This window comes from Pinus tabuliformis, chromosome 3_1, assembly GCF_031772625.1.
Source record: "Pinus tabuliformis cultivar Carrire ecotype Pingquan chromosome 3_1, CPIR1, whole genome shotgun sequence".
Taxonomy (NCBI): Eukaryota; Viridiplantae; Streptophyta; class Pinopsida; order Pinales; family Pinaceae; genus Pinus; species Pinus tabuliformis.
Genome location: NC_142301.1, coordinates 836,699,441 through 836,724,356, shown reverse-complemented (window position 1 = coordinate 836,724,356; position 24,916 = coordinate 836,699,441). Strand labels below are relative to the sequence as shown.

Here is a 24,916-nt window from a genome sequence, read left to right as displayed (position 1 = left end):
AAATCCAATGAGGTTGGAACCACTCTCAAACATCCTGAGTCATTTCATGGTAATGTTAAAAATTTAAGTAAAAGGATGAAAATGAAGATTAACGAGAATGTCAGTTTTACTTTAAGAATTTAACATTACCATGAAATTTGAATAGCATATCAATACTAGGAGAGGGGAATGGACCCCAAATAGCACTTAATCAATTTAGAAAACACCTTGGAGTCCCCAACAATCAGCTAAATGTTAAAAAGTTAAAAAAAAATTAGAAAAATCCCTTTTTTTTTGGGTGACTGGCCAGATTTAATGACTCGGCCGAGTAGTTGTGGAAACGGCCGAGTTGGCTGAGTCAGCCATGACTCGGCCAAGTGAACCGTTTCCTCCACAAAGTCATATTTCTGGGCAATGAAACGGATCAACTCGGCCGTTTCCGTTTCGAATCGGCCGAATTTTAAAACTATGACACAAACTACCTCCTCAAGCTTGCTCCAAGAAACCAACACCTCAATGGTAAATGCTGCTCCAAATGGCTGCCCAAGCTCCTCACTCTAGCTACAATGCTTGCCCAAGATTCCTCACTGTTGCTCCAAAAACAAACTCAACAACTCCTCACAAACTCTCACTGAAATTCTCACTCAAATGCATGAGATGGCTGTGAGAAAATGACAAGGGTTGGGTGGATTAAATAGGGTTTAGGAGAGGAGAATGGACCCCAAAGACAAAATAGACAAAACAAATTCAGGTTTGGAGTGCCCCAAAAAAACAAATTGAAAAAAAAATTCGTTGATTTACGGGTTTCTGGGTTGTTGTTTCTAAATCAGTCGAGTTAATGCGGGCTCGGCTGAGCCGGTCGGGTTAATACCGAGTCGGTCGAGTTGTTAGACAACTCGGTTGGCTCGGTATTAACCTAGCCAGCCGAACCGTTTCCAAGGCCGAGTCAAAGATTGTAGGCCTAGCTCGGACCAACTCGGCCGAGTCAATTCCGAGCTGGCCGGTTTTGAAAACAGAGTCTCCCGCTGGTCACTCTCCTTAGGGACCATGCAATCAATGTTGTCAATCAATCCATCTCTAACCTCCCCAATCAAAGCTTTTGCCTCCAGAGCTTTATAATGATACATTGGGTTCAGAAAATACTCAACTGCATGTATAGGGCGATGGATTTGATTGTTCCATCTTTGATCAATGGTTTCCCAAATGGCCCCATACTTCGCCACTCTATCCTTGTATGTTGCCTTTATTTGCTCCTTTGCTTGATCCATAGCCTCATAAATGAAGCTCATAGTCAATCTTTCCCCATCCACCAACCGCAACACCTTAACCAATTGCTCAACAACCTTCACAATCTCTGCTGCCTTTTTCCAAAATATTTATTCATTAACTTTCTTTCTCACATATTTGCCATATTGTTTGCGAGACCATTGACATTCATTCCATTCATCACTAGAAAACACCCTTTGCAAGTTTCTATGTTGGGAAAGCATAGATTCCAATGTCAAAAAAAGAGTTGCAAATCTGGTGATGACAGGCCTAATAATATCCCTACCCCTTGTGTGTTTCCTCATCAGGTTCAAAATCCATGAGTGATTGTGGATATATTTTGTTATGCTTTTTGCATGCTCTACAGTGTTCTTGATCCAATCTATTTTACCAATATCCTGAAGCATGAGGTTTATGCAATGTGCAGCACATGGGGTCCAAAAGATGGTTTTTTGTTTTTCCTCTAACATTTTACCAGCAAGAACATAGTTAGAGGCATTACCTGTGATGATTTGAACAACATTAACCACCCTCACCTCTTCAACAACCTCATCCAAAAGCTTAAACAACAAGTGTGCATCTTTCACCCTATCAAATGCATCAGCTGATTTTAGAAACATGGTTCCTTGTGGGCAAAAGATAATAAAGTTTATGATGGTACAATTCCTTTGATCAATCCATCCATCTAAGATGGTACATCCTGTTTTTGCCCATGAGTTTTTGAAATCTTTGAAATATTCATCAATGGAAAAAACCCCTTTTTGCAAAAGAGATCCCCTTAACTGATGCAAAGTAGGGCCTTTGAAGCCCTTTCCAACAGCAAATATGCCATCAAACATAGGTTCATAATGTGGTGAACGAGAAGTATTGAAGAGGATATCAACATCATACTGCCATCTAGCTATGTAATCACAATTAGTTTCTCTCAATTCTTTCTTCCAATGGTCACTTAAAGTGGATTGCATTTGACCTCCATTAGCTTGAGGGCCATGTGCACTATAAAAGGGAGAGGAGGGTGTGAAATAACTTTTGATATCACCCTTCTTTTTCATTTTACCCTTACCCTTTTCTTGACTAGACTCCAAAGAGGGAGGAACACAGCGAAAGGTGTTGGATCCATTAGTGCAAGAGATAGATGAAGAGCCCTCATAATCAAAATTGGGGTTGGAAGCCATCATGTGTTTTATACTCCTCTTCCTCCCAATTGCAACATCTATTTCTTTTTGCCTAGTTTTTTTCTTCCTCAAACTTCTCAATTTTTTCTATCAACTCCTTCCTAATATCTCCAATTTGTTTTGTTGATCTCAATTTCACCTCTAATACCAGCCAAGTGTCGTTTCAGCCTATCAATGCCCCCTCCATATCCTTTAATTTTTCTATGACAAAATTTGCAATGCATTTGATTATCAATCATCTCAGCATATGCCCAAGCAACATCTTTCATTCTAGGAGCCATTTTCTGTTATTTGGACTTGGAAATGAAAGGAACAAAAAATCTGAAAATGAAAAGAAAAGAAAAAAACAACTCTCCAATGTTCATTTCTTTTGTAAAAATTACTCTTTTCAATTTCCGGATTTGCAAAAAAAAACACAAGCAAAGGAAGATTTTAGAAGTCAAAAAAAAAAAGCATACCTCTAGGCTCTAGGCTCCTCAATGCTGCTCCAACAAACTAACTCCTCAATGTTGCTCCAATGACTGCCCAAGAAGCTCCTCACTACTATTCCAATGATTGTTCAAGACTCCTCATTGTTGCTCCAATGGTTGCCAAAGAAGCTCCTCACTGTTTCTGCAATGATTGCCCAAGACTCTTCATTGCTGCTCTAAAAACCAACTCTACAACTCTTCACAACTCCTCACAAATTCTCACACAAATGCAATGAGATAGCTGTGAGAAAATGTGAAGGGGTTGGGTAGCTTTTATAGGCTTGGGAGAGGTTAGATGGGAAAACAGAAAACTTTAAAACCAAAAAATAAGTGAGTTTGGGTCTGCATTCCCTCCAAAATGCGTCGTTGACCGAGTTTGACTGGCTCGGCTAGTTTAAGTCGGACTCGATTGAGACGGCCGTCTGTTACCGAACCAACCGAGTCAGTGACCAGCTCGGTCAGTTCGGTAATAAGCCGGCCAATGAACCGGTTTTTGTACCAAGCTAGCCCAGGCAAGGGTCCGGCTTGGACGGTCAGGCTGATTCCGATTTAGTCCGACCAAATTTTAAAACACTTCTCTCGACTCATCTCGGCTCTAGAGTCTCGACCGTGCAACTATAGGCTGCGTTTTGCTTTATACATTGGTGACTCTTAGCAATAGTCGGTGTTAATGAGAGTGAACACAAATAAAAGAGAGCAGGTGTGAATTTTCATTGGCATTAGTGTTTCATGTTAATAATTCTCCTTAACCTAATAATTTCAAATTTCTATATGTCGAATTTTATGTCAAACTTTATCGGCAAAATTTCAAGTGTCAAACTTTATTCGAACCTCAAGGTCATGAAACTCAAACACGAACACGAACACGAACACGGTGACTTAGGATACCATCTCTCCCCCTAGCTTGTTCCAGGTTTCAGCCTGTGATATATTCAAGAGTATCTAGATAGTGTGGAATTCAATTACAAGCTTGGTCAAGTGGAATTTGGAGGGAAGCAAGGCAGGTTGATCCAGTGAGGCACCCCAATTGGAGCTAGATGTCACCAGGTTCTTGTATTGCAGAGTTGCATCACTTTCAAGCTTGTCATTCGACCAAGAAGGGAATTTTTTGGGGAAAGAATTGTGGGACATAGCTACTTGCTCATAGAAGAATTGGCATTCTTTGGCATAGGAGTATGGACTGCTCCCCCATGAAAAGCAATCAAATATAGAGTTGATAGGGCTCATGCCCCAGCCAAAGATGTTCCAAATGAACATTGGGATGTCAGGTTTGTTTTGAAGGGATTGGGAATGAAGTTTTGATCAGCCCTTGTAGCAGTATGATTATTCATTGTTGCATCAAAAGCATTCATTAGCCCTAGTTCCCAATGTGAAATGGCTGTCAATTGATCCAAAAAATAGGTGGGTGTGCATTCTGCACACTATTTCATCCATCTAGCTTTCTTATACGCTGAGAGTATTTGCATGGCTTGTCATCTACTAGTGGCTCCCTTCTAAGGTCAAATTGACAAAGGTTGGGCTCTCTGATGGTCTTTTCCATGTTTCCCACTGTCTGATGAAAATAAAGTACATCTTTTGGGAGTGCCAATTCATTAAGAGTTGTTGGAAATACATTCAAGATCACTATTCAATTCTCTTTCACAGCAGGATTCACAAGCATGACACTTTATTTGATAATTGTAGCTATCAAATTTGCTTTGTAGAAAATCCATGAAATTTTGCAACTGCTAATATGAACAATCTGAAACTAATTTGTTTTAATATAGACACATAATTCCTCTACTTATTTTATAGTGAAAAAGGAATAGAAATAAACACACAACTCAACAACACAATTTTTCTAGGGAACCCAACTAGGAAAACCCTCTGCTTACTTGAGAATCTTATTGAAGAAGAATGAGCAATACAATATTGTTTCAACAAAGAAAACAATGATATTCCTGCTTGAACTAAGCTGGAAACAATCTGCAGGACTCATCTTTTTCGCAATTTAACTCGCACTAGAAGACAAGAAACTTGGCCTTCCACTTTTGCACATCAATTAACTTCTTATTAACTCGTCCCATCTTTTAGGAACTTATCTTAAATTATAGTAACTCGTCCTATTCTGTAGGGACTTATCCTAAATCTTAGGAATCCGTCCTAACTTATAGGAATTAGCTCCTAACTTATAGGAATTGATTCCTAACTTATAGGAATTTGAACATGCTAAGGAAGAACTTGTTGAGGTCCCTTTGATTAAGGCACAAATAAAGGAACCTTTCTCGCTACTATTTTCAACATGCTCCACCTTCAATGGGATCTAGCAATGCTTGAGAGTTTGCACCTTCGAAGATCAAGGGTAAGTTTGTTTGTAAGCACGACCCTAGCTTTTTATCTATTTTTTGCACCATGGTGTGATGAGGTACACCATCAGCTTTGTTGATGCGAGTAGCATCAAAAGGTCTTCTACAATTGCTTGGTGTCTTAGCAAGTGGAATACATTATTTGCCTCTTCTAGTGATTTTTCTTCTTTCCTAAGTTTAACCTAGGAAAAGTACAATAATGAAAGTCAATTAATTATTGTGGACTATTGAATTTTTTTCTAAAGATAAATAATTTAATTATTTAAGTGACTTAGAAATCATCTCAGCCATTGATCTTTCTAGAAGGAAGATTCAAGATGATTCTAGAAAGGAGATTGGGGTTTGGGATTCAGACACAATGAAGATTATAAATGGAAGTTAGCAATGGAGGTCAAAACATAACATAGAGCACAAGTGTGTGTGTGAGTAATCATGAGAGAGACCAACTTTCTCCGCAGTGTGAGTGACCTAGTGACTAGTGCGCAGAGAATTGCAAGTGGGTTTGACTAAATCTAGGAGGGCCAATTTGGAGGAGATTGCAGGGCCAAATTCCCGAAAGGAGATCGAGTTTGTTTGGAGGGGGCAGAGTTGTTGGAGTGTTGGGGTTTTTCCAGTGCACAGTTGCTGGAGAGCGTAGATCAAGTTGTTGGAGGGCGCAAATCTGATTGTTGGAGGTCGATTCCTTCAAAATGATTTCATCCGGAGGCAGATTTCCCTGAGGCCGATTTTCCTGGGCCAAATGCATTCTTAGGGAGCCGAGTTGCAGGTTCCAAAATGTATTTTTCCTTGTATCTTTGTGGGTCAAAAAACTCGGATTTCAAAATTATGAAATGATGAAGAATTGTTTGTGGGTTAATTAATTTTGCAATGTGTGGTCGATCTCTCTTATTTACTTCTGCTACATATTTTTTAATTCTAAAAGTTAAAGATACTAGTGATTTTTTTTTTTCAGTGATTCAGATATTATTTGGGCAAATAAATAATAAACTAGGGATAAATCAAATTGTCATGAGAAAATAAATTTTGCTGGTATTAGAAATTTCACATGGTATCAGCGCTATCTATAAGAGTTGAAAGAGAGATCTAAGATCACAAGGGTTTGCAGCAGAGAGTTTTCCTTTTTGCAGCAACAGCATTATTTCTAATAATTTTGCAGTTGGATTTTGTGGTCATGGTTGATTTGCGAAGATGGCATACTTAAATAGTTTGAGATATGAAGACAAGTTAAATGGGGTATCAAATTTCGGCCCCTCGAAGGAGCAAATTACTTGGATTCTGAACATGAATGATCTCTAGGATTTAGCAAGCAGAGATGCGTACGTTCCTTCATATCTAGTACAAGTAGCAGATAATAGAACCAAGGATATGAAAGTGAGCTGCATAATTCTAGATGGTGTGAGGGATCATATCATTCCTCATATGTCAAGGAATGATACCAATAGACAAATGTGGGCAGCTTTGATCGATCTTTATCAGAGAACAAATGAGAACAAAAAAATGGTTTTGTGGGAAAAGTTAAACAGCATTAAAATGGCCAGATCTGAGACTGTGACTTCCTATCTCACAAGGGTCCAACAGGCTCGTGATGAGCTTGTAGCTATGGGGAAAACTACGCATGATTCAAAGTTCGTCAAAGTTGCTCTGAAGGGGTGCATGAAGCAATGGTCCACTTTTGTGGATGGGATTCTTGCTCGTCAGCAGCTTCCTTATTAGAGTTGACTATGGGACAATTTCACCCAGAAGGAGATCTAGGAAAATTCACTGATTGGAGGACATCGAAAGGGCAATAAGGAGAAAGACAAAGTTACTCTTGCTACATAAGCGACAGAGGGCAAAGCAAAGGCCAAGTAGAAACAAATTGGAGAAGCATCTTCATAAAGCAAGAAGGAAAAGGGCATGAGCAAAGTTAAATGCTTTGCTTGTCATAAGTTCGAACAATTTTCCAGTCAATTTCGTAACAAAAAGAAGGGCAAGGGTATGATGTTATGGTAGTGATTGCACAGATGGAGGAGATGGTGGAGAAGTTTGATGAAAACTTTGCCCTAGTCTATTGCCTTTTTGGAACTGTCACGACTCACAAGAGGTGTCTAGTTTGTGGACAATGGAGCATCTCGTCACATGACAGGATCGTGGGACTTCTTCACCAGCGTGACCAAGAGGTCCAGAGATGTAAATATGGAGCTTGGTGACAACGCCAAGTATGTAGTCGAGGGCGCTAGGAGTATCGAGTTCCAGATAGATTTAGGTCGCATCATGGAGGTGAACAAAGTGTTATATGTATTGGGTCTGGAGAAGAATCTTCTTTCAGTTTCAGCCATGGAAGACAAGTACTAGAGGTCATCTTTGTGGGAGGTGAAGTGGTAGTTGGGCCAAAGGGGGCCAATTTCAGCAAGAAGCAGGTGACCAATTGGAGGGAGAGAGATATCTATCTATTGCGAGGACAGCCAGTGAAGGCTCTCACCCATGATAGTGACAGCCAGACTGATATTTGGCATAGGAGGATGGGACACCTACACCACAAAGCTCTTTCGATGTTGTAGAGGATGGTTACTAGTTTTCCAGAGATCCAAGTGGATTAGGATGGATTTTGTAATGGGTGTGCACTTAGCAGGCATGCCAAGAATGTGTATCCTCACAATGAGACTAGGTCTAAGGGTGTGCTAGACTTGGTGCATTCTGATATTTGTTGTCCTATGTCTATGACATTGATCATAGAATCTTTATATTTTGTAACATTCATAGGTAATTATTTGAGGAAGACTTGGATCTACATCCTCAAGCTCGGGGATGAAGTCTTCAATCGATTTCAAGAGTTCAAGGCTCTTGTGGAGAACCAGAAAAGAAGGAAGATGAAGGTGTTAAGATCAAATAATGGGGGTCAGTATACCTCCAACAGGTTCCTGGACTTTTGTAGGAGGGCAAGAATCAAGAAGTAGCTCACAGTACCTTACAACCCTCAGCAGAATGGGATTGCCGAGAGGAAAAATAGGACCATCATGGAGGCAGCGAGGGCAATGATCTATGATCAGGAGTTGCCTATGTTCTTGTGGGCAGAGACTGTAATATAGTTGTATATGTGCAGAACGAGAGTCCTCATAGGGTGTTGGAGGACATGACTCTTGAGGAGTTGTTTATTGGGGTGAAACCAGATGTGAGTCACTAGTGCATATTCAGTAGCCCAGTTTATTTCCATGTGCCTACAAAGAAGAGGACAAAGTTGGAGCTCTTATCTGAGAAGGGAATGTTTGATGGCTACAGTGAGGTCTCGAAGGCCTACCAAGTCTACATTCGAAGACAGAGGAAGGTGATCTTGAGTCGGAATATTAGATTTGATGAGGATAAGGCCCTCGATAGATCTCATGAGCAAGAGCCAACAATGGTAGAGGAGGAGCAAGAGGCTCCTAAGGCTAATCAAGGACCAGCAACACTAGCAGGGACACTGCCAACAAATTTAGAGGATGAGCTAGATATTCCCTCAAATTATTCCAGGAGGAGGCCGAGATGGGCCAAACAGACATTGAGGGATGCTAAGGAGCATGTGCAAGATCCTAGCAACACCTTTAGCCAAATTAGACCACCAACAAAATATTCCAGTTATTTGTCACTATCGAGCGACATTTGAGAGTCTAAGCCTTCCACTTTTGAGGAGGCTATAGGCAAGCAGGTCTAGAGGGATGCCATGATAGAGGAATGCAGCTCCATCATGAGCAATAATGTTTGGGATAGTGCCGAGATAGGAGGGAAAGTCTGCAGTCACGATATGCAATTATTCGAACAGTTATGTCCATTGCTTCAGAGATGGGGTGGAGTATACATCAGATGGATATGAAGACTACTTTCTTCAATGGGGTTATTGAGGAGGAGGTGTATATTGAGCAGCCTCAGGGTTTTGAGGTATATGGGAGAGATTCCCATGTATGAAGGTTGAATAAGGCCCTTTACAGGCTCAAGCAGGATTTGCGCACATGGTATGCCAAGATCGATGGATATCTTCTTGGTTTGGGCTTCACCAAGAGTGAGGCAGATCCCAACTTGTACTTTGTGCTTGTTGAGGGTGAACCGCTCATCTTGGTATTGTATATGGATGATTTCTTCTTGACAAGATCAGAGAAGCTCATAGAGATGTGCAAGGATGACCTTGCTTCAGAGTTCAACATGAAGGACATTGGCTTGATGCACTACTTTTTAGGATTGGAGGTGTGGCAGTAGCCAAGAGAGATTTTCCTTAGGCAGGGCAAGTATGCAGTGGAGATCTTGAGGAGATTCAGGATGGAGGATTGCAGGACTATGTTTACACCCATGATCACTAACCTGAAGAAGTTGAGTGCTTCTGAAGATGAACTAGTGGATCCCACACTATACAGGAAGTTGATAGGTTCCTTAATGTCTCTGGTCAACACTAAACCAAATATATGTTTTGTTGTGAATACACTCAGCCAATTCATGGTGGAGCTGAGACAGGTTCATTGGGTGGCAGCGAAGCATGTGCTGAGATATATGTGTGGGACAATAGACTTTGGACTAAGATATGTTAAAGCTGGAGGAGTACACAGATTCTGATTGGGCGGGAAGTGTGGTGGACAAAATGTCCACATCAGGATGTTGTTCCAGTTTGGGATCAACCATGATCTCATGGTTCAGCAAGAAGTAGAAGTCAGTGGCACTCAGTTCAGCAAAGGCAGAGTACATGGCAACAAGTATAGCGAGTCGTAAGGCATTGTGGTTTCGTAAGATGCTTGTGGGATTATTTGATATACAAATGGTGCCAACCGTGATACGCTGTGATAATCAGAGTTGCATTAAGTTCTCTAAGAATCATGTGTTTCAAGACCAATCCAAGCATATCGAGATCAAATATCACTTCATCGGAGACAAGGTCTAGAGGGGTGTTGTGAGATTGCAGTACATTTCTACAAAGGAGCAGGTGGCAGATGTTCTCACGAAACCTCTAGTGAAAGGAAAGTTTGTGACGTACCAAGATAAGTTGGGGTGGTGGAGAATCCCTTCCTTGCTAGGAGGGAGAGTTGACGTGAGCAGCATCGAAAGGTCTTCTACAATTGCTTGGTGTCTTAGTATGTGGAAGATATTATTTGCCGCCTCTAGTGATTTACATCTTCTTTCCTAAGTTTAACTTAGGAAAAGTACAATAATTAAAGTCAATTAATTATTGTGGACTACTTAGTTATTTTCTAAGGATAAATAATTTAATTATTTAAGTGAATTAGAAATAATCTCAACCATTGATCTTCAAGATGCTTCTAGAAGGAAGATTCAAGATGTGCTTCTAGAGAAGAGACTCAATGAAGATTATAAATGGAAGCTAGCGATGGAGGTGAAGACACAACGAAGAGCACAAGTGTGTGCATGAGTCATCGCAAGAGAGTAATTTTCTTTGCAATGTGAGTGGCTCAGTGACCAATGCGCAAAGGAGAAGTGTGAGTGGGTTTGAGCAAATCTAGGAGGGTCGATTTGGAGTATATTGCAAGGTCGAGTTGTCGAAAGGAGATCGAGTTTGTCTAGAGGAGGTCGAGTTGCTGGAGTGTTGGGGTTTTTCCAGTGTGCATTGGTAGTAGGGCGCAGATCAACTTGTTGGAGGGTGCAAATTTGATTGCTGGAGGCCGATTTTTTCAGAGTGATTTCATCTGGAGGAAGATTTCCTTAAGACCGATTTACTTGGGCCAAATTCATTCTTAGGGGGCCAAGTTGCAAGTTCTAGATTGTATTTTTCCTTGCATCTCTATGGGTCGAAAAACCCAGATTTTCTAGGTAATGAAATGACGAAGAATTGTTTGTGGTTTAACTAATTTTGCAATGTGTGGTTGATCTCTTTGATTTATTTCCACAGCATTTTTTTTTATTGTAGAAGTTAAAGATACCAATGATTTTATTTTTCGGTGATTCAATTATTATTTGGATAAATAAATAATAAACTAGGGATAAATTAAATTGCTGTGAGAAAATAAATCTGGCTAGTATTAGAAATTTAACAAGATTTTGGCTAATGATGCCTTGTTGATTCAAGATGATCAAGCATTAGACTTTGTAGCATACTCCGATTTTATCTCAGCAATAGTAGCCTTACAGAAGAGGTTATAAGGTCCATTGTAAACCCTTCCACTTTTTGACTCAGAAGTTGTAAATATTTTTCTATAAATACTAGGCATATTTTTCAAAATAGTTAAAAACCATTAATGTTCACAGGCAAGTATAACCAACTGGAAAATCTTAGTCAAAGAAAAGAGTTTTTATTTCTTACTTGAATAAATTGATAAAAATATTAAATTTTTGTGTTCGTTATAGTTTTCTATATTGTTTTCTCCCAAAGTGTTTTGGCCTCCATTTGATTTCATAATGCATGAAAAAACTCGATCCCCAAATATGCTTTCACTATACTTCAAATACTTTTCGTGAGGAAAGATAATATTTTATCCTCCAACTTTGTTCATTGAATGAAGTGGTAATGAGGGAATGTTTTATCTTCAAATGGATAGCCTATTATGAGATGAAGGGGAGACACCATTTTGTCTATATGGATTCAGGTGGATCCTTGTCCATTTTTTAAATGCCCTGTCTAGCGATGCTTGGCCTTATACAACAAAAACGTTTACCCCATATATTGCCTACTTGAGAGCCTCCCATGAAAATTATATCAAACACTTGTTTCTTCCATCTTGCCATATGCTTTGGTAGGGCTAAACATCCTATAGCTACTACCCAATGTAATAGCTTGACATCAACTTGACATTATCCCTCAGTCCATATCATGAAGAGATGAGATTGCTTTGTGACTAGGACCTGAAGGAGGAAAAAACATATTTGTCATTGAGATCACCATCGAACACCATTCCATATGTATATTATCATTGTCTTTACAACTGATAGAGATTCCTCAGCGTTTATGCTAGGAGTGATTTCCCTTCATCCTTGACCTCCTCCTCAACCACCAATAGGAGGATTTTGAGGCCGCCAAACATTACTCCATGGGGCCCCATTGACTCAAGCGACTCAACTAAGTGTTAGGATATTTAGACACATAGGGGTTAGTTTAGATCAACTTGGCCTAATATGTCTTTAGGTAAAGTGTATTTCTTTAGTATGTTTCCTTACCGTGCTTTTGTGACTAACTAATCCAACAATCACAATTATGTTCTAGACATAAAGTTATCTAACTGTTCATCTTCTCCTTGATACTAACAACACTTGATCTATGGCTTAACACCCAACTAGGCCATGAACTCTATTTAAAAAGCATGGAGATTCATTCGCTGATGATTCGTTGTGAAAGGTGTTCATTTAATCTAATTTTATTTTCATTACTATATTACCTCAAGTAGTCATGTGGGCTGGGGCCATGGACTCTTTCCTTCTTTGAGGTTTCTACCCATGTAAACACTAGTGTACTGATTTTTGAATTGTGTGTGAGCAGTCGCCTTCAGGTGTTTGACCTATGTGGATATACCTGTTTTCCAAAAACCAAGGATACTATCCACCAGGTTCTTAGTGCTTACATAATGATTACGGACTCAAATTATGAGAGTGACTAGCCCCATTCTATTATGGTTGATTGCACATTGACTCACCAGGACCATAACCTTGTCGCTGATTTACAGTTAATTATCTAAAACTTGGAAGGTTTCCTTGGTCTAACTTCTTTCCTGGTTATACTTCAATGCTTTAGTGCTACTTAGTATTAGATTGAAGCATAGTGTCTCGTCTCCTCAATAATGGCGAACACAATGAGAATATGATCCATGGTTTGATACCATAGTCTGAAACATGCCTATCACCATAACCTGAAGGTCTCTCCTCTCGAGCTTCTCAGATCGCTGCAAATAAAGGTCAATCAATAAATAAACGTGGGATTTATAACCCTCATGACTCGCCAACATGCACCCTCTGCAGAAATGAAATCTGGTCTCTGGTCTCAACTTATGCAGAGATCTCCATTCTTCATAAGTTATTACAAGGCTTCTACTATTAGTGTAACCTGCACACAAACAAACAGTTGACAATTCAATAACAAAATAAAACTATGCTGTGTAATATTCTAACTAACAACAGCTCTCTAACTCAATCAAGGCACCTCAATTGTCTGCATGTACCCAAGCCCTGCAGGACAATACACACACTCAACATCTGCATATGTAATCTGTCTCTGTCCTCATTCTGCTTCCAAAAGCTCTTGTTTTTTTCTATTTGCAATACTCAGTGTTCAAAATGCCAATCGAATGATAAACCCTCCTAATCTGTTTGTGCAAAAATCTGTCAAGGATTTAGATCCAATTGCTCACATATGTAATGTGTGTAAAACGATATCTCCTCAAATGCTTGGTTTTGTAACTGCACCAAAGCTTCGGTTTGTATGTGCAGGTCCAGATGAGTGCATAATTGAAAAAATAAAACCAACCCAATGTGTGATGTACAAAAATAAAACCAACCCAATGTATGATTTCAATCCACAACTCTGAGTATGCAGAACTCAGCCCAACTTCTTTTTCTTCATCAAAAACACCATCCAAAGGATCTATGGCAAGCGAGAACTATTCAGCAGAGTTTGAGCCAGCATAGCAACAGGTTACAGAACCACTCTTAATTGTGGTGTCCAATCACAATGCAGCCTACACAAAAGTTTTACCCATCACCTTGTCCACAATGCTAAAATCACAATACATATAAATATTGTTCTAGAATTAACAAATAAGACCCCACTGAAGCTTCTGACAAAGGGAAAGAATGTTCCAACAATACCCAACCAAAGGGGATGCTTTAACTATCATACATTGTCCAACCAACAGCAATCAAATATATCGCTGCAGCATTAAGGATATCATTCCCATTGCAAATAAATACTTCATCCAGCATTAACAAATGACACGCAATGCTTTGCTCAATGCAATGTTCCCAACATAAATAACAAGGAATATATGCATATCACTATGGCATATGATAGAACACCAATGATTTCTTGGATGCCAACATTATCAGCATTGAACATATATATATCCAAATCCGGACCAGCCATTAGATATTTAATTACTCTTAAATTTTCAATAGGGGAATTTCGACATTTTAATGCTTTCAAAGCCAATATGTTTTCTCACCATTTATCATCATCTCTACAGCATGCCCTCTTATAGAGCATTAATAGCTCTTAATTATCAGCATGTGGCTACAGGAAATATTAATAGCTGAGTGTTCTCTTGACCACGTGGTTTAGTAAGGGATATAATCAAAGCATTCCAGCTGAAACACTCTGTTCCCTTCACAACTTACCACAGGCAATCTTTCAATTGGAATGCTAAGAGATCGACTCATATATTGGAAGTAGAATATACCTTATGCAGTTCAGAAAACATTGCCAACTGTCTGAAAATAAAAAGGCTAAATTCAAGGGGATGGAAATAGAAATTCGCCAGATATGGAGTAACAACTCTGTTATCTCAGCCTTCAATCCCCCTTGGACAATAGATGGACAGCTTGAGTCTTCTAAATGCTGCAATCAACCACTCAATGGACAGATAAGGAATCCAAGCATGATATCACATTTCCAGAGAGAATTGCTGTTATATATGTGTGTGTGTGCAGGGGGGTTTGTGAGGGGGGGGGGGGGGGGGGTGGGCGCGGGATTTACATGATTCGCAGGCTATGCTACATTTAACCTATGTGCGAACATTGGAAAGAAAATAGTGAGACAATTAGACCACAGGGAATCGCCCATTAATTCAATATAACTGTGAATCGATTAAACCACAATAATTGCACAATTGTACTAGCACTCACCCACACAATAGACACAACAACTAATCATGCAGGAATCACAATAAACCCTAAGTACATTTTTGGGTTCAGGTTCAGGGTCAAGTTCTGGAAATATTAGATTCAGTTCGAATTCCAAGTGTTCAATGAGGTCTGGATGAGGTTCAACATTAGGTAGCTCCCGAAGTAGTAAGGTTTTGACCATTTGCAGTCTTCTGCCATGCGCCGCCTGTGGCTATGTGCTTGAGATGCGAAGCGGAGGTCTGAATCCGATCGGTAATGAAGAGCTCAACATGCTTCATCGCGATGACCGACGATTGATCATTGGCCTTTGTGAAGATGTTTGTTTGCTTGTCTGCTTAATTTTCTACACTACTCCAGAGATCTTAGCCACCGGAATACTAGGGTTTGCGATAATGGTCGATGGGAGATCACCAAGTTCATACTTTCTTCTCCCCGCTGAAAGTGTGATGGTTTATTTTAACGCTGGTAGGGGATGACCCTTTGATGTCATGATCTAGAAGGTTATACTAGGAGATCTGGAAACCATTTTTTCTGAACCCTCATTTGCTACTAAATCGGATCTGGCAAGTGCATTCCCTTCTCTCCAATTCTATTGGGCCGAGAGCGTAGATCTACGCGTGTACACCCCTTGCAATTCCTTGCAGGGTGTAAACTTCCCCTACCCATATCAATCTAGGTGGGATGGAAGCAAAGACTACGGAGAAATAGTCACCTATCATCATGTGTGGTTTGAACTTACAAGCAGATCCCTCCCCTCGCCCCCCCATTCACATCGATGGGAGTGGGTTGGAAGAAAGGAAGAGTTGGAACAAGAGGACTTCCATATCTTCATCAATAATCTAAATGGGAGGTCTTCCCTTTTCTAGATCGCTACTTCGAACCCAGTGAAAAAGTTGAAGCAAAGTATAGAGAACAGATTGGGTATTCCTGCAAATACGCAGTGTCTTCTTTTTGAAGGAAACTCTACCATTATCGTATTTCAAGAAACTCTACAATAATATTGAACATGAGGTTGCGTGGAGGAGCTTCGAGACCCAGAAACCGTGATGGTTTTGTCTTCTACAAGGATGTGGCGCAAGGGAAGGGCTCTGATCCGACAAATTTTCCTCAGTACAATCTAGAACCTTACATTGTAGAACAAATGAAACAAGTGACTACCATGGACGTCAATCTATCAGAGGTAAACCACCTTGTTTCTGCTCTCCAATCTAGGGTTGTTGTAGATTCATCAGTTTTTGCCCTAAATCTGATGCTTTACACCAATGGGTTTTTTAAACCTGGAACCCCAACTGTGATATTTACCTATGCTCCAAGGGTTTCTTTATTGTTCATTTTCATACCTAGGAAGATTTGGGGAAAACACTGAATGACGGGCCCTAGTTTTGGGGAAGATTTGGGCTCTTTATCACCTATTGGTTCCCAGACTTTGATGCCACAAAAATGGTGGTCTCCACAATGCTAGCATGGGTGAGGCTACCAAATCTCCCCCTTCCTTTTTGGCACCACAAGGTGCTAGAGGAAATCGGAAATACCCTAGGAACATTCAAAAAGATGGACTACAAAAGAACAGAGAAAGGTCTTTTTACCTTTGCCAAAATCTGTGTAGAAATAGACCTCAATAAAAGGTCTACCTAATCATATTTAGCTGAAGCATAAAAACCTTCAGTGGACCCAGTTTTTGGATTACAAAAATACAGCATCCAGATGTCATATTTGTTACCAAATAAGACACTTGCAGAACACATGCCTGCAAGCAAAAAGAATCCCAAAAAAAAGAAAAAGGGGCAGGCACACAAAATAAAAGGATGGCAGCTTTCTTCATCCCTACCTCTCAAAATAAGAAGAAACCACGAGAACCCTCCAAACCAAGCAAAAGGGAATGCTCTGATCCAAAATGGCAGGCAACCCATATGTAGAATGGCACTAAATCATAAGAGATCCATGCGCCAGAACAACAAAAAAATGAGGAACCCAAAGAAAACTAGACGCGGTGGGGTACAAAGAGAGCTCATGTTTCCAAGAGCTCTAATTCAAACAAAGAACTCCCACTGAAGACTACAGGAAGTGAATTGGAATGGTTCTAGTAGATCCCAAATCAAGGGGGTGGAAGAAGGTCCAGAAAGAGAAAGGCAAGAAAGAAAATTTAAGTGATTTTATCACACTTAACTTCAAAAGTTTTGATGTAATTTTTTCAATTTTTTCTTTTGCATGTAAGCCAAGAGGCTTATCTTACTGAATGCTTTCAGCATCTACATAATGTAATGTTGTTCCTTGTTTCAAGTTGAATTAAACTACGAGTTTTTTCCCTTTTGAAAAAGAAAAAAAAAAAAATATAAATATATATATGTGTGTGTGTGTGTGTCTTTTTTATATCTCTTTTCAACTCTCAAATATTGTTGAAAGCATGTGTACTAAGCCTTTAGACATTCATCTTTAATGTAATCCATTTTGGATCAGCCATGGTGTAGAATCTCAAGAATGTGTGTCCCACGATGATCATCCTATAGTTATTCAGATCTTCTCTAGAGCTCAAATTGTAAATCAAGTGGAGGATATGGTGGGACAAAGATAATCGAAACATTGGGCATACAACTTGATTAAACAAATCAGCAATGTGATGCACACGCACCAATGAGTGTATACCATGTTTGGAGAGATTTTCCTGGGACCCCTCCTTATGCACAGCCCAACTAGTGTTCAATTCCCAATTTGCCTCTTTGATATGTCTATAATAGAACATGTGGCAAGAGGATGGGAAAGAGGTGGTGCAGACAGGGGATTGTCCATGGAAGTTGTAAAGGGAAATGGTGTGGTCGAACATGAACTAAGGGATAAGGTCAAGTAAGCTAGAGTGACGAGGAAAACAGTATACCATAAAATTTTGGGGAAGTGGCAAAGTGATACATGCAATTCACATCTCCTCTATACTATGAAGAGGTGTTTCCTATAATAGAGGAAGGACTAATTAGATGTTTGCACCAATGTGTAGGAAAAAGAGTTGTGGGAGATGTAACAAAGGTGTTTATGAAAGGTTTTACACTCTTCATCATACCAGATCTTCATGGGACTAGAATTGAACTTAGAGGAGTAGGAGGGGAAATTGGTGGCATGAGCATAAGAGCTAAGGGTGACTTTCCAAATGGCTAAAGATAAATAGTCGTACTTGCAAGAGGTTAACTTAAGAGATGAAAAACTAGAGACGGGGGAGGAGAAGCTTGCAATGACAAGCAATATAGGTGCTATGCTCCCTATCCTTGAAGCATATGATGGTATGGGGAATTATTAAGGAGCAAAAGTAACTGAGGGCAGGGGAAGGGTCCATGCAAAGGGGAAAGGAGAGGACACAGTCGATGAAGGGTATATGGGTAATGAATAGTTGGCAGATACAATGAAGAATATCCTCATAGCTATGAGTTATTCAAGTACAATAAGTCCCTCAAGATGGGGGGAACACATGAAGCTACCTAAGAGTGGCAAACAAGGGATACCATTCAAAATCACCAAGTCACGGAATTCATAGAGATCTTAGAGGCATTTGTCATTTGTTGTAAGGGGTCCCATGGCATCGTTTGATAACCTATGCAAACCAAGGGTAGTTCAATCTCATAGGAAGAAAAAGCATCCTCTGACCTATATTTGTCAAGTCCTGGTACAAACATTCAATTCTACCAAAAGAATGACCTCCCCAAGCACAAGATATTGGATGATATTAGCATACAAGTCTTCAAAAGTGAAGTGAACCAATCTGGTCCATATCACATATATCCAAAATATATGGAATAATGAAAAAGAATCCATCTAGATTAAAATAATATATTGAATAAACAATGAGACAATGATTGAATGAATGATGTGACAATGAGGGGCACCATATATATACCTACGTGGGTGGCTATCACTAAAATTTATGTCCTTTAGTTAAGACATGTCCTTTCATTAGGATGTATCCTTTCTCTAGATATTATTATATTATATATTTATGTTTATTAAAGGAGGGGTTTCCATTTGAATCTTTGTGGAGGTAAAATCTAACGAGGTAGGTCAAAAGTAGTACACGACAAAATAAATGCCTCACTAACCTAGACCCACATGAAACTAGTAAAATCATTTTAGGATACCACTGTGACTTTGCCCCAAATAAAATCTCAATAGAGACAAGCTACACCTTTTAACCCACAAACACCACCCATACTCCACATTTCCTATTTGCAAGTTAATAAGCACAGATATCTTAGATAATCTAGGATAGGATCCCAATCATGAAAAGAACATGAATTTCCCAAAGTCCCCGTGTATCATACACTACTCTGAGGGAGGACTACGAAGACTTGTTACAATTGCAACACCCAATAAAGTACAAAGGAGTGCAATGGTCTTGGACTACATTCCTACAATTCTATAGGTGTTCAAAATTCCAACAATGATCCTGATTGGATCATTATATTATTTGTCATCAATATCGATGCTTTTAGAGTGTAAAAATTGGAGGAATCAACTTGAAAGGTCATTTTTACAAGTAGTTCCCAGTTTGTAGAATTGGCTCTAAAACATTTCAGGGACATTTTGAGGCATAAAATGGATCTTTTTGGGGGTCCAAAATCTCTTGCTTACCCCAGGCCACATGGTGTTGTTCTACACTTAGAGACCTTTCTAATGATGCAAGAAAGACATCAATCAAAGTTCTTGACAAAAAGTTATGCCTCCCGGAAGTTGACCTTCTGCTTTGACCACCAAGGTTCAAGAGGATACCACATCGACCCTCATTGCTCATGCAAAAGGGACCAGCCATATGTGGACTATAAAAAAGACTCTAGAATGGTCAAAGTTGTAACTCTATTTGAGAGTTGAAGGAGTTAAAACCAACCTCTAGTTGGCTATCAAGCTATGTTAAAATTGGGCCATTAGGAAGAATAGGGATTCCATTCTATACTATTGTATCTTGTTCCATAGTGAAGTAGAGCAACTAGGAGTGGGAGTTAGAGAGCATACCAAATGGGGTTACTATTATGTAGTATCCAACCCAACCTCATATCTCAGGGAACTCCACAAAGTATACCATCTCCTTTGTACGTGCACTATTTCAATACCAAAAAGGAGAGTAGAGCAGCCTCACCTTCCAGCTAGGTTTTCTTCCGTAAGGGTTTCCCAAAGCAAATATTTGTGTTCATTGTTCTACACTTAGAGACCTTTCTAACAGTGCAAGAAAGATGTCAATAAAAGTTGATGGGAAAAGGTATGCCCCTTGGAAGTTGACCTTCTAGTTTGACCATCATGGTTCAGGAGGATACCACGTTAGCCCCCATTACTCATGGAAAAGGGGCAAGGATTCAGATCCGGATACAAATACGGATACGGATCCGGATCCGCTAGTTTTGTGAAAATCCAGGATCCAGATACAGCAAGGATACGTCAAGTACAAAAAAATATACATATAATAATATTTAAAAAAAAAACAAAAACAAAAAAACACACAAAACACTTTAGAGATCAAAAATCAAATACTCCCTAAAACCATCAAACACTTTTGGAACTGAAACCATTAAATATATTATAAATACGAAGCCTGAAACACAAATGATGCATACTCCCTCAATAAAATTATGTATTGTTTAATTATTATATGTTTTAAAAATTTGATTAGAATTAGATAAAATATTTTTTTGGTTAGAGGTATATTTTGGTTTAAAATGCTTTTCTAAATGTCTAAACAAGTTCAATCCCATAAAAATGTATGAAACACTGGTACTCTATAAAAGTAACAAATCAAATTAAAAGTTCCAACAAAATTTTATCAAAATTTAAATAAATTTAGACAAAAAAAAAAAATCACCAGAATATATTGAAAAAATAAAACAATTAGACTACTACATAAAATTAAAACTCAAAGATTGAGTAATTTAAATAAAAATTAAAAATTTCCAAAAAAAACCCCACATTTAACTATTTTCTAAGTAATCCAAAAAGTAAGATATATCTACTAAGATATTTCAATTTCTGGGTGTTTATCCCACAAAACAAAACAAAAATAATTAATTTAAATGATATATGTGTAAAAAAAATATTTTATACACATAATATATATTTTCATTGTAATGAAATATTTATAATTACTGTATTTTATACATAAACATAATGTTGTAATAAAATTGTAAATTGATTAAATCAAAATTAAAATGGCTCATGAGAGGACCTGTAATTGTTTCTGTCAGCATGACGTATGGACCCGTAGCTGTTTCCGCCAGCATGACGAATGATCGAGAAAGCATAGAGCACTGGACTTTTTTGTGCAACAAGAAAACATGTCTGACTACCATACAGCTGCTACAGAATTTCGATTTAACTCCAAACAACCGTTTCAGGGCCTGTGATCCGTTTCAGTTGACAGGGATCCGTTTCCTAATTTCTCTGATCCACCTGCATGCCGTATTTTCCATGCATTTAGGCGGATCTGGATCCAGATCCGGATTGGATCCGCAGATCTTGGCCCCCCCCCTGCTGGATCCAGTAACTTAGGATATCAGCCTATGTTAAAACTGGGCCACTAGGAGTACGGACTCCATTATATACTATTGCATCATGTTCCAGTGGAGTAGAGCAAGTGGGAGTGGGAGTTATATAGCATAACAAAACGCGTTAGTGTTATGTAGTAGCCAACTCAACCACAGGTCTCGGGTAACTCCATAGAGAATACCTTATCCTTTGTACTTGCATTATTTCCATACCAGAAAAGAGAGTAGAGTAACCTCACCTTCCAGCTGGGTTTTCTCCCATAAGGGTTTTCCAAAGCAAATATTTATTCATCATGGATGGTGTGTGATGGTATTTGTTGTTCTCCATTTTCCACATTTTTTTATTTATTTCATGCATAAGCAGAAAATCAGTAAAAAACAAATCTGGAACCTAAAGGAATTCAACCTTCATAGTATAGATTTCAGTTCATTTTATCAACTCTATTGTGACAAACTATCTAGTGGAATATCCACAACAGTTTACAAATCAAACAAAGTCCCTAGCTAAGGGGAGTTCAGGTTGCTGAGAGACAAGTTTGGTTTCGAGGAGTGTTAGTTTTTTGTTTGCTTCGAGTTTATTCTCCAAATGATTTCCTCCTCCTAAAATTTGGTTTTCCTATAAGTTTAGGAGCATCTATTTTTAAACTATCAATAAATTAGCGATTAAGTATTGCTTTTTTCATCTCCTATATTTTAGGGATTCTGTTTTTAGAATGTCTATGTTTGACAGTTTAGTTTTAGACTGTAGTTCACTGTTTGACTAGTAATTATTTATTATTGAGTTTTTTTCATTTAATAATGGGCTGGATTCCTTAACTAGAGAGAATATTTGTTCCATTAGTGCACCTCATCCTTCATTCACGAGTGCACCTTATGTACAGAGGAAAAGTTGAGCTACCCCAATGCACTTGACGTGTGTCAATAAAACTTCAATGAGACATTTTCTCTTGTTCGCAACCTCCCAGTATAGCCAGTGAGTCAGTTCAGGTACTAGGATAATAAGTGTGTGTTTTGTTATCTTCTTTATCTGCCAGTTGTCTTCTTCTGCCACTTGATCGCTTGAGATAAGCACATAGCAAGTTAAAGGGCAAGTTGCCCTGAAAAAATTAACACCTGGAGCACATGCCTTCTAAGGGTGTTTCTTTCTTGTATTGTATCATTGTAATCAGTTTTTAACTTTTTTGTGGTTAACAAAAAGTAATGTGATTGCTGTTACAAAAAAAATTAACAGATTCAGACACTGTAGTTATGGTATATGTTGGAAAAGATAGAACTGCTGTCCCTAAAGATGTAATGAGACCCAAAACAGATATATTGGGAAAAACTTTGTAAATTGATTTGGGAAGCACACTGCAGCAAGTTATAATAAAATTATTTTGATTATACATATCACCAGAGACAGACTTATGCCACACAACACTTGTGCATGTAGTCCAGGCCTCAAATTCTAATAAGATTTGTTCCTGTTGAAAAAAAAAAAGCGAATTGTCAATAGTGGCTTGCCAGCTCAGTGAAACCACAGCACTGCTGTCACACCCACCAGAGTTCAACTCTCTCCAACGATATGTTTTCCGATTGTGCTTGTTCTTTTGTTTGGTCCAATATTTGAGAAATTACATAGGGCCACAAGTCCTGAGTCACTTTGGCAGAATAGAGACCCATAGTCAGTGGAAGCAATTCAATCAAAAAAAGTAGACAGACAAAAGAGCTCAACAAAGTATAGATGATACATTCAGTAGATCTATTGCAGTAATTCATCTCTCCTACCAAATAACTAAGATTGAGTCATCAATGTCATCTTCATTCATCTTATATATGGCACAGGAAAATTTGAAGCCCTGTGACAGTAATAAGGATAAGACATACACAACCACATTTTAATAAGGGACAAAGTGACCGTAATAAGAAAATAAATTACTCAAGAGTAGATCTCCCATTAATTGAAAGTGTTGAGAGATGAGCCAATGCTTGCCCAAACTGTCTTGTAGGCATTCTTGAAATAATACCCAATTTGTATAACTGAAGCAACTCCATTAGGAACTATACTTGGAATATGGCATTTTATCTATTCCCAAGTTTTAAATACCCATTTTTAGGAGAAAAATCATTTATTGTCAATGTGGCCATTCCACAAGGTTAACACAAGCAATCACAAATTTCAATGTGTTAAGACAAATTTTATGGGCATAAATCAAAAGATATAATGGACTGTTCAAAGTGAATAGTCATCCTTACCCTGATATCAAGTCCATTCAAGCGACATCGTTGGATCCTTCCTCTGTCACAGATCATATACATTAAGCAACTCAACGCAGATGCCCAGACTGCTTCTTCTTTCTCTTCTATCTGCATAAAAGGATCCACTGATCAAACCATGTCTCCACTATGTGCAAGCATTAACAACATACACAACAATGACAGAACATGAAGTCGGACTGTACTTTGTAGCAGAAAGGTGTAAAGATTGCAACTTAGTAATGCACAATCTCAATACTAAAAGCTACATGATTTAAACAGATAATCTAACGTTTATTCTTACAGCAGTGGCATACAGTTGTACTACATTTTAGACATGAAAATAACATATTTGATCCCTAGTTTGAGGGACCATACAAAAATTGTACTTGAGTCTCTCAATCAATATGAACTGACAATGGTTCCAACAAGCACTTTTAGTGTTATAACTTATAAGCAATCAAAAAGACGTCTCTCCCATTTTCCTTTACCTACATCCTTGTTGGAAATATGGTAGCCATGGTCAGTATTTTCATCATGTGAAGAAATAGAAAATTTAAATTTAAATTTTGCCTCCTAAATTGCTCAAGTCTGCCTCCTTTTTGTTCAAGTCAGCTGGCCCCTTTTAGAAGCACCTATTCAACCCCCTTGAGAAGTCTATATAAAGGAGACCACTCCTCATTTGACACATCGAATTATGTCTTGGTTATCTCTAATCCAGCAAAGTTAGACGCAGGAGGAGGGTGCCGAAAATCAGAAGGAGAAGGAGGGCTTGGCACTTGATCTTGTTATTGGTTACTGGTTTGGCTCTTGATGTTATTATTTCTGATGTCTTGATGAACTTTGAACTCTCTCTCTCATAAGGAAAGATTTTTGGGTTCTCCCTTTGTGGGCTTTGCCCTGGCCTCGAGCCTAAATTTTTGTGTCTCTTGTCTCATTGTCTCATTGTCTCATTGTCTCATGGTTATTTACTGCTCTTTCATGTTTATTAGTTGAGATTTTCTTCTGCATAACCGGTTAATGATATTGGATATGTAATTGATGCTAATTGATCATTGGAAGTAGTTATCTATTGAAGAGAATTGTTCTAGCTTGTTTTCCCTAAAAATATCAACGTGGTATCAGAGCTGGTTCGACGAGCAGTTGAGACCAATGTG

At 38.8% G+C, this 24,916-nt stretch overlaps 1 protein-coding gene across 4 annotated transcripts in view; it reads right to left on the bottom strand.

Moving 5' to 3' along the window:
• LOC149190093 (uncharacterized) overlaps positions 1 to 24,916 on the bottom strand; it is a 230,443-nt gene that overhangs the window by 69,202 nt on the left and 136,325 nt on the right. For all 4 annotated transcript variants that reach the window (XM_089412035.1, XM_089412032.1, XM_089412030.1 and 1 more), the window contains exon 10: positions 23,760 to 23,870. In XM_089412035.1, coding sequence (XP_089268161.1) covers positions 23,760 to 23,870 — 111 coding nt within the window. The remainder of the gene's footprint in view (positions 1 to 23,759; positions 23,871 to 24,916) is intronic.